Raw genomic sequence first — 13,764 nt, forward strand, 5'->3', positions numbered from 1 at the left:
CGCTTGAGCCTGGGAGATGGAGGTTGCAGTGAGCCGAGACAGCACCACTACGCTCCAGTCTGGGTGACAGCAAGACTCCATCATCTCAAAAAAATATAAAACACTCCCTGGTTTAGTAGTGTCTCTCTAAGGGAGCAGGGAGACACCCCTGCTTGCCTGTGTCTCCCATCAAAGTATCACTTCTCCCCATTACACAAACAAACACACGAAGTGGTGAGTCTAAGTAGGAATTTATTTACATGGACACTCAATTATAGATAAGGGGCTTTCTAGGATCCACACGCCTTCCCTGGAGCTACTTGGCTTCAGGCTTCTTGTCTCCTGCTTCAAGCTTGAGACTCTCCGGGGGTTGGCGATAGACTGGGAAAGCCTCCCAGGGGCTGTTCAGGTCAAATTTGCGGAACTCTTGGGCCAACTCCACTGGCTCTGCCACCACTCGCTTCACCTCATCATCATAGCGTAACTGCAGGAACAAAAGGCAGGCTTGAGCACTGAGGAAGTCCTTAACATAGCTACAAAGGAACCTACTTTCACAAGGCTGTGAGTTATTTCCCCAGCCCAGTTCGTCTCTGTCACTGACTCCTGTTCCAGCCTCTGTCAGTGAGTCTCCATCCACACCTGTTACGCATCAGATCACATTCCAACCAGCTAGAGCCTGTGATTCCAAAATGTAGGATACCTCTCATGCCCTGCCCACCACTCCCACATCATGAGCTCTGAACTGACTCCGCTCACCCACCCAAACACTCTTATAAGGGGTAATGGTAAGCATTTGCCCAGGATTAGGGAGTAGTCGGTGACTGAAAAGAGTAAACCTAAACGCAGATACACAACCTCAGGCCCTGTGCTGTTGGCATATTCACTGTCCAGATCTAAAGCAGTACATTTGACATAGCTTTTTTTGTTACTGGAGGGTCAAATGGATAAGGTAAGGATCAGCAGGTGCTAGAGTGAAGAGGCAAACCAGGTGAGGCAGATAAGATAGCAGGAGTGGGGTGAAAGGGAGAAGCAAGGGAGACAGCCCTGCCCAGAAGTAGCCCAAGAGGAAACTAGGCGCATGCAAAGCACTATCACAGCAGGAGTGCGTGGGGACTAAAGGAGCAGGGCTGGAGCACCACACGTCTCAGCATTTCTTTCTTTTTTTTTTGTACCCAAAAATCCAAGTCTCAGCATTTCTAAACAGTTACTTTGCTATAAAATTCACAAGTGATAATATAACACATTATCTTCCTGCAAATAATCTGCAGCACCACTGAAATTCTTTATTCACATGTTACTGGTCCCACTTCAGAGATAATTTTTGAGGGCTAATCATTTGGTGTCTTCCCTGTCACTACTTTCCCAGAGACTCAAGGCAGGGTAAAATAATCCTCTACTTTCATGTTTTAGGGACAGACTGTGTCCTCAAGGTTGCCTTGATCATTAAAATGATTATTACCATAATGGATAACATTAGCCAGGTGCGGTAACTAACGCCTTTAGTAACTAATCTGCCCAAGAAGGGCAGATGGCTTGAGCTCAGGAATTCAAGACCAGCCTGGGCAACATGGAGAAACCCCATCTCTACAAAAAATACAAAAATTTGCCGGGCGTGGTGGTGCATGCCTGTAGTCCCAGACCCTCAGAGGGCTGAGAGGTGGAAGGATCACTTGAGCCTGGGAGGTAGACTGCAGTGAGCTGTGATCGCACCACTGCCCTCCAGCCTGGATGACAGAGTGAGACCCTGACACACATATACACACACACAGCATCAATTGAGCCTTTACAATACACCAGCCTTCATACATACATCAATTTATTCAGAGACAGGGTCTCACTCTGTCGCCCAGGCTGGAGAGCAGTGGCGTGATCTCAGCTCACTGCAACCTCCACCTCCTGAGCTCAAGTGATCCTCCCACCTCAGCCTCTTAAGCAGTTGGGACCACAGGTATGCACCACCATGCCCTGCTAGTTTTTGTGTTTTTCTGCAGAGATGAGGTTTTGCCATGTTGTCCAGGCTGTTCTCAAACTCCTGGGCTTAAGCACTCCTCCTGTCTTGGCCTCCCAAAGGGCTGGGATTACAGGAATGAGCCTATATACATTATTTAATGCTTGCCACAAATATGTTAGTTAAGTGCTATTATTATTGCCATTTCAAGATGAGAAAGCTGGCCAGATGCAGTGGCTCACTCTTGTAACCCCAGCACACTGGGAGACTGAGGCAGGTAGATCACAAGGTCAAGAGTTTGAGACCACCCTGGCCAATATGGTGAAATCCAGTCTCTACTAAAAATACAAAAAATTAGCCGGGCATGGTGGTGGGCGCCTGTAGTCCCACTTAGGAGGCTGAGGTAGGAGGATCGCTTGAACCCAGGAGGCGGAGGTTGCAGTGAGCTGAGATTGCACCACTGCACTCCAGTCCAGGCGACAGAGTGAGACTCTGTCTCAAAAAAAAAAAAAAAAGATGAGAAAGCTGAGTCACAGTCAAACCAAGTAACTTGCCCCAGGTTACAAAAACGAAGCTAGGATCTGAATCTAGGGCCCATGCTCTTGAACCACCACAACCCACAGACCGTATTTCCTGCCATCCCCAGGGATCCCCTGGGTTCCCTGCAAGTCCCTCCCTGAGGCTGCTGTCCATCCCAGTTCCAAGGCTCCTACCTCAACATAGCCAGATAGAGGGAAGTCTTTCCGGAAAGGATGTCCCTCGAAGCCATAATCTGTCAGGATCCTTCTTAGATCAGGGTGGTTAACAAAGAAGACTCCAAACATGTCCCAGACCTAGGAAAGAGAGGCCCTCAGGCAGCCAATCCATTAAGACTAACAACAGGGTAAGGGGGCTACACTGCATTCCACAGTCTCAACCAGTTCTGCAACTCTGGCCCAGAGGCAGGTCCACCATGTGCAGTAACTCACCTCCCTCTCATACCAGTTGGCTGCCTTGAACACAGAGGTAATGGACTCAATGGGCGTCAGCTCATCTGTGTAGGTCTTCACACGGATCCGTGAGTTGAAGCGCAGAGACAACAGATTGTAGACAATCTAGGGAGAACAGAAGAATCTGGAGGGCTGAGATGGGAGTCCCTGGTTGGGAGAGTTCTGCCCTGTGACCCTACCTTCTATTCTGAACCTCAAACCTCAAGATCTCCCTATGCTTACAACTACTTCCAAAGGCCCAGGCCACAGCTGTAGCTTAGCATGTCAGCATGCCTGTGTTTCCTCATGCTATTCTGTTTGTCTGGAATATTTCCCTGGTCCACCTCACACCAACCCTCACCAAGGCTAATTCCTGGCCGCCTGCTCACGTGTTAAGATTCAGCACGAACTCTCTCTCCAAAGAAGCCTCCCAGACACGGCTAAGTACCCCTCCTGCTTTTTTTTTTTTTTTTTTGTCTTCTTTGGGTGTTGCCCAACTTCCTGTTGATTTGCAGCTTTCTTAAAGCATCCCTCTAATATCCTATGTACTAGATGTTACTACAGTAAGCTGTTTGGATGTCTTTCTCCTTCACTAGAGTGTGGGGAACTCCTGAAGGACAAATACTTAGTGTTATTTCTCTCTCCATCCCAGGGTCTGGCAAACAGTAGATAATCAGTAACATATTAATAGCTATATGTATTGAGAACTTACTGTGTGCTAACAAGTAACTTGAACTATCTCATTGGATCCTTACAACCATTCTATAAGATAGGGGTAGCTTTATATTTATTTTCCAGGTAAGAAAACTAAAGCTTATAAAGATTAAACAAAGGCCGGGAGTGGTTGCTCACGCCTATAATTCCAGCACTTTGGGGAGGCCAAAGCGGGCAGATCACAAGGTCAGGAGACCAACCCGGCCAACATGGTGAAACCCCGTCTCTACTAAAAAAAATACAAAAAATTAGCCAGGCATGGTGGTATGTGCCTATAGTCCCAGCTACTTGGGAGGATGAGGCAGGGGAATGTCTTGAACTGGGAGGCGGAGGTTGCACTCAGCCAACATGGCACCACTGCACTCTAGCCTGGTGACAGAGCCACCCCCAAACCTTCTCAGATCTCCCGACTGACCTCAAAGCGGTTCTGCCGAGTTGGGATGTCCACTGCTGTCAAGTCAGCCAGGGATTTGAACTGTGCATTGGTGTGATCCTTGAGGAAAGTCATCACTGGGATGATGCCATCAGGATGGATACAGATCTCTAACTCATCGAATAAGGACACCTGCACACATGGAAGGGAGGGGAGAGGGAACAAAGAGCTACTGAGGGACCAGCCAACTTCAGCTGGAGTCACCTCGTTTAATGCTGAAAGAAAAGTACAAGCTTGGGATGGAGGAGTCTGTAGTGTCTTTGACACTAACTAGTCTGCCCACTCCCACATGCCCTGAGAATATGGTTCTTTCTTGGCCCAGACTCAAATAACAGTAAGGATTACCTGAACTTGCTGGACATACTTGGGCAGGATTTCAGCCACATACTCTCCAAAAGCTGAGAGCTGCTTGTGGGCCACATCATTCCGTGGTCTGACAGTGGCTGGAAGGAAAAGGCATATTTAACAAAGAAATAGAGAAGGCAAAAGCCAGCCCTGCATCCAGTTTCTTGGGCTTGTAAGGGATGTCAAATCAGGAAAGGCTCTCTGCGGCACCTTGAGAAAGATGCATGTAAAAGATTTCCCTTCCAGGGAATAGAGTGACGAAAACTTGGAGAAAATGCCACCTTAACTACACAGTCCTCGGAAAGACTCAATACAGCAGCTGGGGCATTTGCCTCTTCTCAAAATTATTTCATGGTTCATCCTTCACAATGCTTGCATTTCTGCTAAAGTAGCAGTCTCAGTTCTCCTATCAGACTAAGAGCTCTTTGAGGATGGGAACCAAACTTTTGCTTGTCTGTATCTTCTTAGCACTTAAGTTTATACCAGTTTCTCAAGAACTTCAGGGTTTGAAGAGCCCTCACACACTGTCTCCTTGAAACCTTTTTTTTGGGGGGTGGGGGCGGGTATCAATGAGAAAACTGAGGCCCAGAAAAGGAGAAATGTCAGGTCTCCTAACTCACAGTCCGGTATTTTCACTGTAATGTACTATGTCCGTACTCATGCAACCCTAAACCACTGAGCACTCACACATCACAAGCTACGGAATAATGTTTAGGTGTTCTCTGCCTTTGGCAGCAGGTAGGCCTGCTCTGTCATTCACTAGGTCTGTGACCCTATGCAGTTTAATTCTTTGGACTTGTTTCCTGATCTATAGTAAGAAGAGTAAGATACTATCTACCCCATAAGGCTGTTGTGAGGACGAAATAAGATCTCACTAAAACGCTTAACGAGGTGCCAGGCACACAATAAGCCCTCAATTAACGTGAGGTACTGTTACTACAGGGCTCTGAGGCCTAAAGGTTTCATTGCTAGCTTTCAAATAGCTGACAGTTTAATCAGACGAAAAGGGGATCACTGAAACCGACAAGGGACAATCAGGGCCATAACAGAGAGCCCTAAGGGCATAGGGAAGGCTCGATTCTTAATGCAGGAAGAAGACCACTGCAGTCAGGTCTCCAAGATTTGCCAGGAGGACGCAGGGAAGGGCATCCTAGGGCAAGTACAGGCATCTAGGGCCCCCCGCCGGTAGTTCAAAGAAGAGCGCTGCCCGCACATACTCACGGCGCGTGTCGGCCCCGGCGCTCTCACGCCTCACCGGCAACAGAACCGAGGGTCGCCCAGCCCCTGCACAGGGAGATTAAAAGGCACAAAAGCACGGGGTGAGGCCTGAGGAGCTCTCTCCGCTGGGCGCGCCGCTGCTCCTGACCCTGGTCTCAGCTGGCTGCCCCTGCTCACCCCTGGTCAGCGCCGCGGCCCCCACGATCCCGCGCCACCAAAGTCTGGTAGCCAACGCCGCCATGTCCCCGGACACAAGGCAGCGGAAGAAAAGACCGCAGGACACGAAGCCGCAAGGGCACGGACCGGAAGCGGAAATGTGCAGCAGATCTTCTTCCGGGCGGACGTGGAGCCGGAAGCAGAGGTTCCGGAATCCGGGATGAAAGGAGGGAACGCAGGTGAGAAAGCGAGACAGGCAGGTAGGGGAACCGTGAGGTGAGCGTAGTTCTAGCTCCTTGTGGCAGAGCCTGGAGAGAAGGCGAGGACGCTGAAGAACCAGACGGGTGAGAGGATGGGAGGGGGCGGGCGTTCTGAGTTCTACGCTCCACACTCCTCCCCCGCTCTCTGAGCCAAGCTTTTGACGAGGGCTGGCGGGCCTAAGCAGGAAGAACGGTTTCCCTGGCGACCGTTTCCCAGGCGACTTTAGGTGGAGCGGGGACAACTGGGCGATGGGCCTCCTAGTGCCCCGGCCTAGGGGCGGCTGGACTCTGGAGTTCTGGGATGCAGCCATAGGGAGTCATTCGAGCGAGCGGAGAAGTGTAGGGGAAGCATCCTAGAAGAGAGGAAATGTGAGACGGACGGATATCCCAGACTAGGCCTTATATTGGAGCGTCTGAACCCCATGCGCGGGGCAAGAGAGGACCTGGCAACTAGGCCGGGGCAAGGTGTCCTTTTTGTCTGATTCTGCTGCCCCTGAGCTTCACTAGTTCTATGCCCCAGTTATTTGGTTAGGCTTTTACGTTCACAGACCTTCCCCAGCCCTTTGCTGTCATATATTGACCTAAATCCCGAGTCCTTTGTTAACATCATGGAAAGGAATTATTCCGTGTTTTTTCAGGAAAACACCCAGAGTTGGAACTTTGATTTATTTCGTTAGCAGTGGGACACCACTGGAGAGAATGAACCCAGCTTTGGTTAAAGGATAGCGTCAGGGACATCATGGGCAGGGCCAGGACTAAGGGTAATCTGGACCCACTTTGTTCTTACTTTTTCCTTTTCCCTTACTGAGTTGGCCAGTTGGAGTCACAGACTATGGCTGTGAATTCAAGTTACTCAAGGTGGTGTTGCTTTGCAGACAGCTGGCAGAGAGAGAAATTGACTAGCATGGAATCACCAGAGGAGCCTGGAGCATCCATGGATGAAAACTACTTTGTGAACTACACTTTCAAAGATCGGTCACACTCAGGCCGTGTGGCTCAAGGCATCATGAAACTATGTCTAGAGGAGGAGCTCTTTGCTGATGTCACCATTTCGGTGGAAGGTCGGGAGTTTCAGCTCCATCGGCTGGTCCTCTCAGCTCAGAGCTGCTTCTTTCGATCCATGTTCACTTCCAACCTGAAGGAGGCCCACAACCGAGTGATTGTGCTGCAGGATGTCAGTGAGTCTGTTTTCCAGCTCCTGGTTGATTATATCTACCATGGGACTGTGAAACTTCGAGCTGAAGAGTTACAGGAAATTTATGAGGTGTCAGACATGTATCAGCTGACATCTCTTTTTGAGGAATGCTCTCGGTTTTTGGCCCGCACAGTGCAAGTGGGAAACTGCCTTCAGGTGATGTGGCTGGCAGATCGGCACAGTGATCCTGAGCTCTATACTGCTGCCAAACACTGTGCCAAGACCCACCTGGCCCAGCTGCAGAATACAGAGGAATTTCTCCACTTGCCCCACCACCTACTCACAGATATCATCTCGGGTAAGTTTAGGGAAGGGACACATCATACCCAGTCACTTGGCTATGATGTTTAGTGAATGTTCTAGTCTAGGAGAAAGAAACTATCAAACTTCCTGGTGTTAGTTTACATTATTATTCCTACATTCTTACTGAGATAACTTGCCCAGAGAGATTGAGTTGGGATTCACTGTAATTGCTGCCAGAGACAGTGTGTTAAAGGAAGAAGCCAGGAAATTGAAAGCACAACACTTGACCACACACAAAGTAGTGAGGAGTAATTTGTATTATACGCTAATTACTCCTGTACTTTGCATGTCCCTGTGGGTCCACTTACCTATGTAAATTGGTGATGAGGCAAGATATCTAAGACTAAAAACTTTTTTTTAATTTTTTTGAGACAGAGTTCAGCTCTTGTTGCCCAGGTTGATCTGGGCACGATCTCGGCTCACTGCAACCCCCACCTCCTGGGTTCAAGCAGTTCTCCTGCCTCAACCTCCCAAGTAGCTGGGATTACAGGCATGCACCACCACATCTGGCTAATTGTGTATTTTTAGTAGAGACAGGGTTTTTCCATGTTGGTCAGGCTGGTCCCAAACTCCTGACCTCAAGTGATCCACCCACCTCGGCCTCCCAAAGTGTTGGGATTACAGGTGTGAGCCCACTGAGCCTGGCCTAAAAGCTTTTCAGTGATGGGCTAAAATTAGGAAACAATCCTGATTCAGCAAGTCAGATATAACCATATTTAAGGTGTGAGCTCTGCCAGGCGTGGTGACTCACGCCTGTAATCCCAGCACTTTGGGAGGCCGAGGCAGGACAATCACTTGAACCCAGAGACAGAGGTTGCAGTGAACCCAGACTGCGCCACTGCACTCCAGCCTGGGCAACAGAACAAGACTCTGTCTCAAAAAAGAAAAAAAAAAAGTGGCCGGGCACAGTGGCTCATGCCTGTAATCCCAGCACCTGGGGAGGCTGAGGCGGGCAGATCACCTGAGATAAGGAGTTCAAGACCGGCCTGACCAACATGGTCAGAAACCTGCCTCTACTAAAAATACAAAAAAATTAGCTGGGCTTGGTGGTGCATACCTGGAATCCCAGATATTCGGCAGGCTGAGGCAGGAGAATTGCTTGAACCTGGGAGGTGGAGGTTGGTTGCAGTGAGCCGAGATTGCGCCATTGCACTCCAGCCTGGGCGACAGAGCGAGACTCCATCTCAAAAAAAAAAAAAAGAAAAGTGTGAGGTCTACAGCCTGCTAGGTTGCTTCCATGGCAGATGGGAGCATATCGAGCCATCTATTTTTATTTTAAAAAGCAGGGTACATACTCTGGTTTCTCTTCAGATTGTATAAATCTTTTGCCTTTTACTAAAGATTTCCATGGAGAGGAACAGTTATGAATCTTTACCGAATTTTTTGAGGCCTCATATAACACCTGAGACAATCTTTAAAAAAAGGCAAGGCACACCAGGCATAGTGGTTCATGCCTGTAATCTCAGCACTTTGGAAGGCCAAGGAGGGAGGATCACTTGATACCAGGAGTTTAAGACCAGCCTGGACAACATAGTGAGACCTTGTCTCTACAGAAAATAAGAAAATAGGGCCGGGCGCGGTGGCTCATGCCTGTAATCCCAGCACTTTGGGAGGCCGAGGCGGGTGGATCACGAGGTCAAGAGATTGAGACCATCCTGGTCAACATGGCGAAACCCCGTCTCTACTAAAAATACAAAAAATTAGCTGGGCATGGTGGCACGTGCCTGTAATCCCAGCTACTCAGGAGGCTGAGGCAGGAGAATTGCCTGAACCCAGGAGGTGGAGGTTGCGGTGAGCTGAGATCGCGCCATTGCACTCCAGCCTAGGTAACAACAGCAAAACTCCATCTCAAAAAAAAAAAAAAAAGAAAATAAGAAAATAGCCAGGTCTGGTGGCATGCACCTGTAGTCGCAGCTATTTGGGAGGCTGAAGCAGGATTGCTTGAGCCTGGGAGGTTGAGGCTATGATGACCATGATTGCACTCCTGCCTGAGTGACAGGGTAAGACCCTGCCTCAAAAAAAAAAAAGGCAATTTTAGGTTAATTTCATGTATGTGTATATATATGCATGCCCAGTGGTAGTCTAATAAAGTGGTTCACATCTTTAAAGTCCCTTACTCTGAATCTCTTTTGGATTGTCATTGACAATGCCTTTCCTCTGACTCTCACAGATGGAGTTCCATGTTCTCAGAACCCAACAGAGGCAATAGAAGCCTGGATCAACTTTAATAAAGAGGAAAGAGAGGCTTTTTCAGAGTCACTCAGGACAAGCTTGAAGGTAAGGCAAATATCTTAATTGTTAAGACTGCATACTCTTCATGGGTTCTGGCCATCAGTTAAACCTGGCCTTTTTTTTGGAGATGGATTCTTGATCTGTCACCCAGGCTGGAGTGCAGTGGCATGATCTCAGCTCACTGCAACCTCCACCTCCCAGTTTCAGGCTATTCTCCTGCCTCAGCCTCCTGAGTAACTGGGATTAGGTGCTGCCACCACACCCAACTAATTTTTGTATTTTTAGTAGAGATGGGGTTTCACCATGATGGCCAGGCTGGTTTCAAACGCCTAACCTCAGGTGATCCACTGGCCTTTGCCTCCCAAAGTGCTGGGATTACAGTGTGAGCTACTGCGCCTGACCTACCTGGCCTTATTTATTTTTCTGATGAGATGGAGTTTTGCTCGTCGCCTAGGCTAGAGTGCAGTGGTGCAATCTTGGCTCACTGCAACTTCTACCTCCTGGGTTCAGGCGATTCTCCTGCCTCAGCCTCCCTAATAGCTGGGATTTCAGGCACCTACCACCACGCCCAGCTAATTTTTGTATTTTTTTTTTTTTTTTTTTTTTTGAGACGGAGTTTCACTGTTGTTACCCAGACTGGAGTGCATTGGCACGATCTTGGCTCACCACAACCTCCACCTCCTGGGTTCAAGCAATTCTCCTCCCTCAGCCTCCCGAGTAGCTGGGACTACAGGTGCGCACCACCATGCCCAGCTAATTTTTGTATTTTTAGTAGAGACGGGGTTTCACCGGTCTCGATCTCTTGACCTTGTGATCCACCCGCCTCGGCCTCCCAAAGTGCTGGGATTATAGGCGTGAGCCACTGCGCCCGGCCAATTTTTGTATTTTTAATAGAGACTGTGTTTAATTTCACCATGTTGGCCAAGCTGCTCTTGAACTCCTGACCTCAGGTGATCTGCCCACTTAGGCTTCCCAAAGGGTTGGGATCACAGGTGTGAGCCAATGCACTTGGCCTAACCTGGCCTCTTTTTGATGGCTGTTATGAATGGTTGTCTGTATTTTGGTTTTGTGTTTTTGAGATGGAGTCTTGTTCTGTCACCCAGGCTGGAGTTCAATGGCTCAATCTTGGCTCACTACAACCTCCACCTCCCGGGTTCAAGCAATTCTCCTGTCTCAGCCTCCCAAGTAGATGGGACTACAGGTGCACGCCACCATGCCTGGCCAATTATTGTATTTTTAGCAGAGACCAGGGTTTCACCATATTGTTCAGGCTGGTCTTGAACTCATGACCTGAGGTGATCTGCCCACCTTGGCCTCCCAAAGTGCTGGGATTTATGGGTGTGAGCCACCATGCCTAGCCATCTTTTTAAAATTTTTTATATTTATTTATTTATTTTAATAAGTCATCTCTGGCTTTAAGTTGGTATGAGCTGAGGGGGAAGGATATCTTTGTAACCCCAGAACCACCAATCTATGAGCATTCAAAGTTCCTTGAGAACTACTTTCATCAAGTTAAGAATCTTTTTTTTTTTTTTGAGACTGAGTTTCGCTCTTGTTACCCAGGCTGGAGTGCAATGGTGCGATCTCGGCTCACCGCAACCTCCGCCTCCTGGCTTCAGGCAATTCTCCTGCCTCAGCCTCCTGAGTAGCTGGGATTACAGGCACGCACCGCCATGCCCAGCTAATTTTTTGTATTTTTAGTAGAGACAGGGTTTCACCATGTTGACCAGGATGGTCTCGATCTCGACCTCGTGATCCACCCGCCTCGGCCTCCCAAAGTGCTGGGATTACAGGCGTGAGCCACTGTGAAGGGCCCCAAGTTAAGAATCTTAATCACCCTTTGTCTGAAGCACTAGCTTATGAGAGCTTTTTAAAAGCTGCAAGGATGAATACAACAGATTCTCCTTCCCAGCATAAATTGCCTCAAAGAAAGTGACTAGAGGAGAGTCTGATGACATACAGTAATTAGAGAGTAGTATGTGAAAGCTAGATACAAGTGCGAGGGCCAGGATCTTAAGGATCAGTGTCTTAGCTGAGCCTTAGCCTAGAACTTATAGCTGTCATGTAATTTTAATTTTGCCAATAGGAAATTGGGGAGAATGTGCACATTTACCTGATTGGGAAAGAGTCATCTCGTACTCATTCGTTGGCTGTGTCCTTGCATTGTGCAGAAGATGACTCCATCAGTGTAAGTGGCCAAAACAGCTTGTGCCACCAGATCACTGCGGCCTGCAAGCATGGTGGAGACTTGTATGTGGTGGGAGGGTCCATCCCAAGGCGCATGTGGAAGTGCAACAATGCCACCGTTGACTGGGAGTGGTGTGCACCTTTGCCTCGGGACCGGCTCCAGCACACCCTGGTGTCTGTGCCCGGGAAAGATGCCATATATTCACTGGGTGGCAAGACACTGCAAGATACTCTCTCCAATGCAGTCATTTATTATCGCGTAGGTGATAACGTGTGGACAGAGACAACCCAGCTAGAGGTGGCTGTGTCAGGGGCTGCTGGTGCCAACCTCAATGGGATCATCTACTTACTAGGTGGGGAGGAGAATGATCTGGACTTCTTTACCAAACCTTCCCGACTCATCCAGTGCTTTGACACAGAGACAGACAAATGCCATGTGAAGCCCTATGTGCTGCCCTTTGCAGGCCGCATGCACGCAGCTGTGCATAAGGATCTGGTGTTCATCGTGGCTGAAGGGGACTCCCTGGTGTGCTACAATCCCTTGCTAGACAGCTTCACCCGGCTTTGCCTTCCTGAGGCTTGGAGCTCTGCCCCATCCCTCTGGAAGATTGCTAGCTGTAATGGGAGCATCTATGTCTTCCGGGACCGATATAAAAAGGGGGATGCCAACACCTACAAGCTTGACCCTGCCACTTCAGCTGTAACTGTCACAAGAGGTATTAAGGTGCTGCTTACCAATTTACAGTTTGTATTGGCCTAAGGCTGTGGGGAGGGGAGGAGAGCTGCTCACTCCTTTTCCCTCCCCATCCAAACTCAAAGTCCACTGGCCTCCAATTCAGAGTAATGTATTTTTTGGCACATATTAGAAAGGCAGTGCCTCAGCCCTTCCCTGAACCCATAGAGGTGTTCTGTTTGGGGCTTTTTAGACTGCTGCTGCTCAGCTGGTTGACAGTAGGCCAGCCTGTTCTCTGCCATCCCCTGGTCATCTTCTGCCTCACTACAGCTTGCTTAGAGCAAGCCTCTTCTCAGATCTTAGGCACAGCCTCTCCTTACCTGATCAATGTTAAATATAGGCACCCCTGGTCCCAGGACGTAAGGAAAGATGCCCAATTGTACTTTTGTTCTGTAGCCTATGAAATGGCTAGTTGATCATTTTTCCACAAAGAATTAGGTGTTAGAGTTTTCCTTCAGGCTTTGCTTTGGAGAATGCACTAAGCTGAAGGTGTACTTCACCAGCAAGAGTCAACTCTAGAATTCAGGATGTTCCGTCTATTGTTTTCTCATCCATCTGTCAGGAAATGTAACTTTCGTTTTATTTTTGGCTTATTTCAAGGGGTAAGCCAGAAAGTAGAAATGATTATTTCTGATTAATAGCAGAAACTTTTTTTAAGCTCAAATACATAAGGTATCTGCTCTTTTAAAAGCTCTAAGCTAAGTCAAGAGCTAGGAACTGTTCATACAAATAAAAGTTTTTGAAGGGATACATGTGTCTGTGTTGAATTCTGAAAGGGTGACTTTGAAGGGGTGAGGGTGGTTCGTTCCCTCAGGGGGACTCATTTCATACCATCACATGGCTCAGTCTACAGCAGTCCTGACTGCAGCCCATGCTCCCACTTCTCCATACAGAACCCCTACTCCAAAGGTGTGAGAGCAGCCCCACAGAGCCCGTGAGACTCACTCAGATTCTGACAGTGGCAAAGAGCCAGAGCTGAGTCTCTCCTTTCTTTTTTTCTAGTGATAAATGTCTTTTGAGTTCTGGTGCTAAATATTATTAGGCACAATACTAGGCACATAATAGATTTTTGTTGAAATACTTCTTCAGCCCT

General features: G+C 48.4%; 2 protein-coding genes and 1 non-coding gene across 7 annotated transcripts; 2 read left to right on the plus strand and 1 right to left on the minus strand.

Annotated features, from left to right (window-relative positions):
- Positions 1-214: 214 nt before the first annotated feature.
- On the minus strand, positions 215-6,804 carry NDUFS3 (NADH:ubiquinone oxidoreductase core subunit S3). 2 transcript variants are annotated; one of them, XM_021665982.2, is made up of 7 exons: positions 5,909-6,804; positions 5,609-5,671; positions 4,388-4,485; positions 4,025-4,174; positions 2,896-3,021; positions 2,641-2,760; positions 215-463 (listed from the first exon to the last, which is right to left on the minus strand). In XM_021665982.2, exons 1-7 carry the CDS (start codon positions 6,330-6,332, stop codon positions 296-298), a joined length of 1,149 nt encoding a protein of 382 aa, XP_021521657.1. In that variant the 5' UTR covers positions 6,333-6,804; the 3' UTR covers positions 215-295. The 2 variants fall into 2 exon arrangements, with proteins under 2 accessions (XP_021521657.1, XP_012307999.1); XM_012452576.2 differs by lacking the exon at positions 5,909-6,804 and adding an exon at positions 5,783-5,861.
- KBTBD4 (kelch repeat and BTB domain containing 4) lies at positions 5,934-13,419 on the plus strand. 4 transcript variants are annotated; one of them, XM_012452574.3, is made up of 4 exons: positions 5,934-6,000; positions 6,897-7,514; positions 9,690-9,796; positions 11,838-13,419. In XM_012452574.3, the coding sequence occupies exons 1-4, from the start codon at positions 5,982-5,984 to the stop codon at positions 12,696-12,698; spliced, it is 1,605 nt and encodes a 534-aa protein (XP_012307997.1). In that variant the 5' UTR covers positions 5,934-5,981; the 3' UTR covers positions 12,699-13,419. The 4 variants fall into 4 exon arrangements, with proteins under 4 accessions (XP_012307997.1, XP_012307998.1, XP_064220959.1 ...); XM_012452575.3 differs by having other exon boundaries at positions 5,963-6,105; XM_064364889.1 differs by having other exon boundaries at positions 5,964-6,000; positions 6,831-7,514.
- LOC135270380 (U5 spliceosomal RNA) lies at positions 8,811-8,929 on the plus strand. The gene has a single exon (XR_010338524.1). It is a non-coding gene; the product is annotated as a U5 spliceosomal RNA (small nuclear RNA).
- Positions 13,420-13,764: the final 345 nt, after the last annotated feature.

This window comes from Aotus nancymaae, unplaced genomic scaffold (genome assembly GCF_030222135.1).
Source record: "Aotus nancymaae isolate 86718 unplaced genomic scaffold, 86718_ANA_hifiasm-v0.15.2.pri h1tg000059l, whole genome shotgun sequence".
In the NCBI taxonomy this organism is placed as follows: domain Eukaryota; kingdom Metazoa; phylum Chordata; class Mammalia; order Primates; family Aotidae; genus Aotus; species Aotus nancymaae.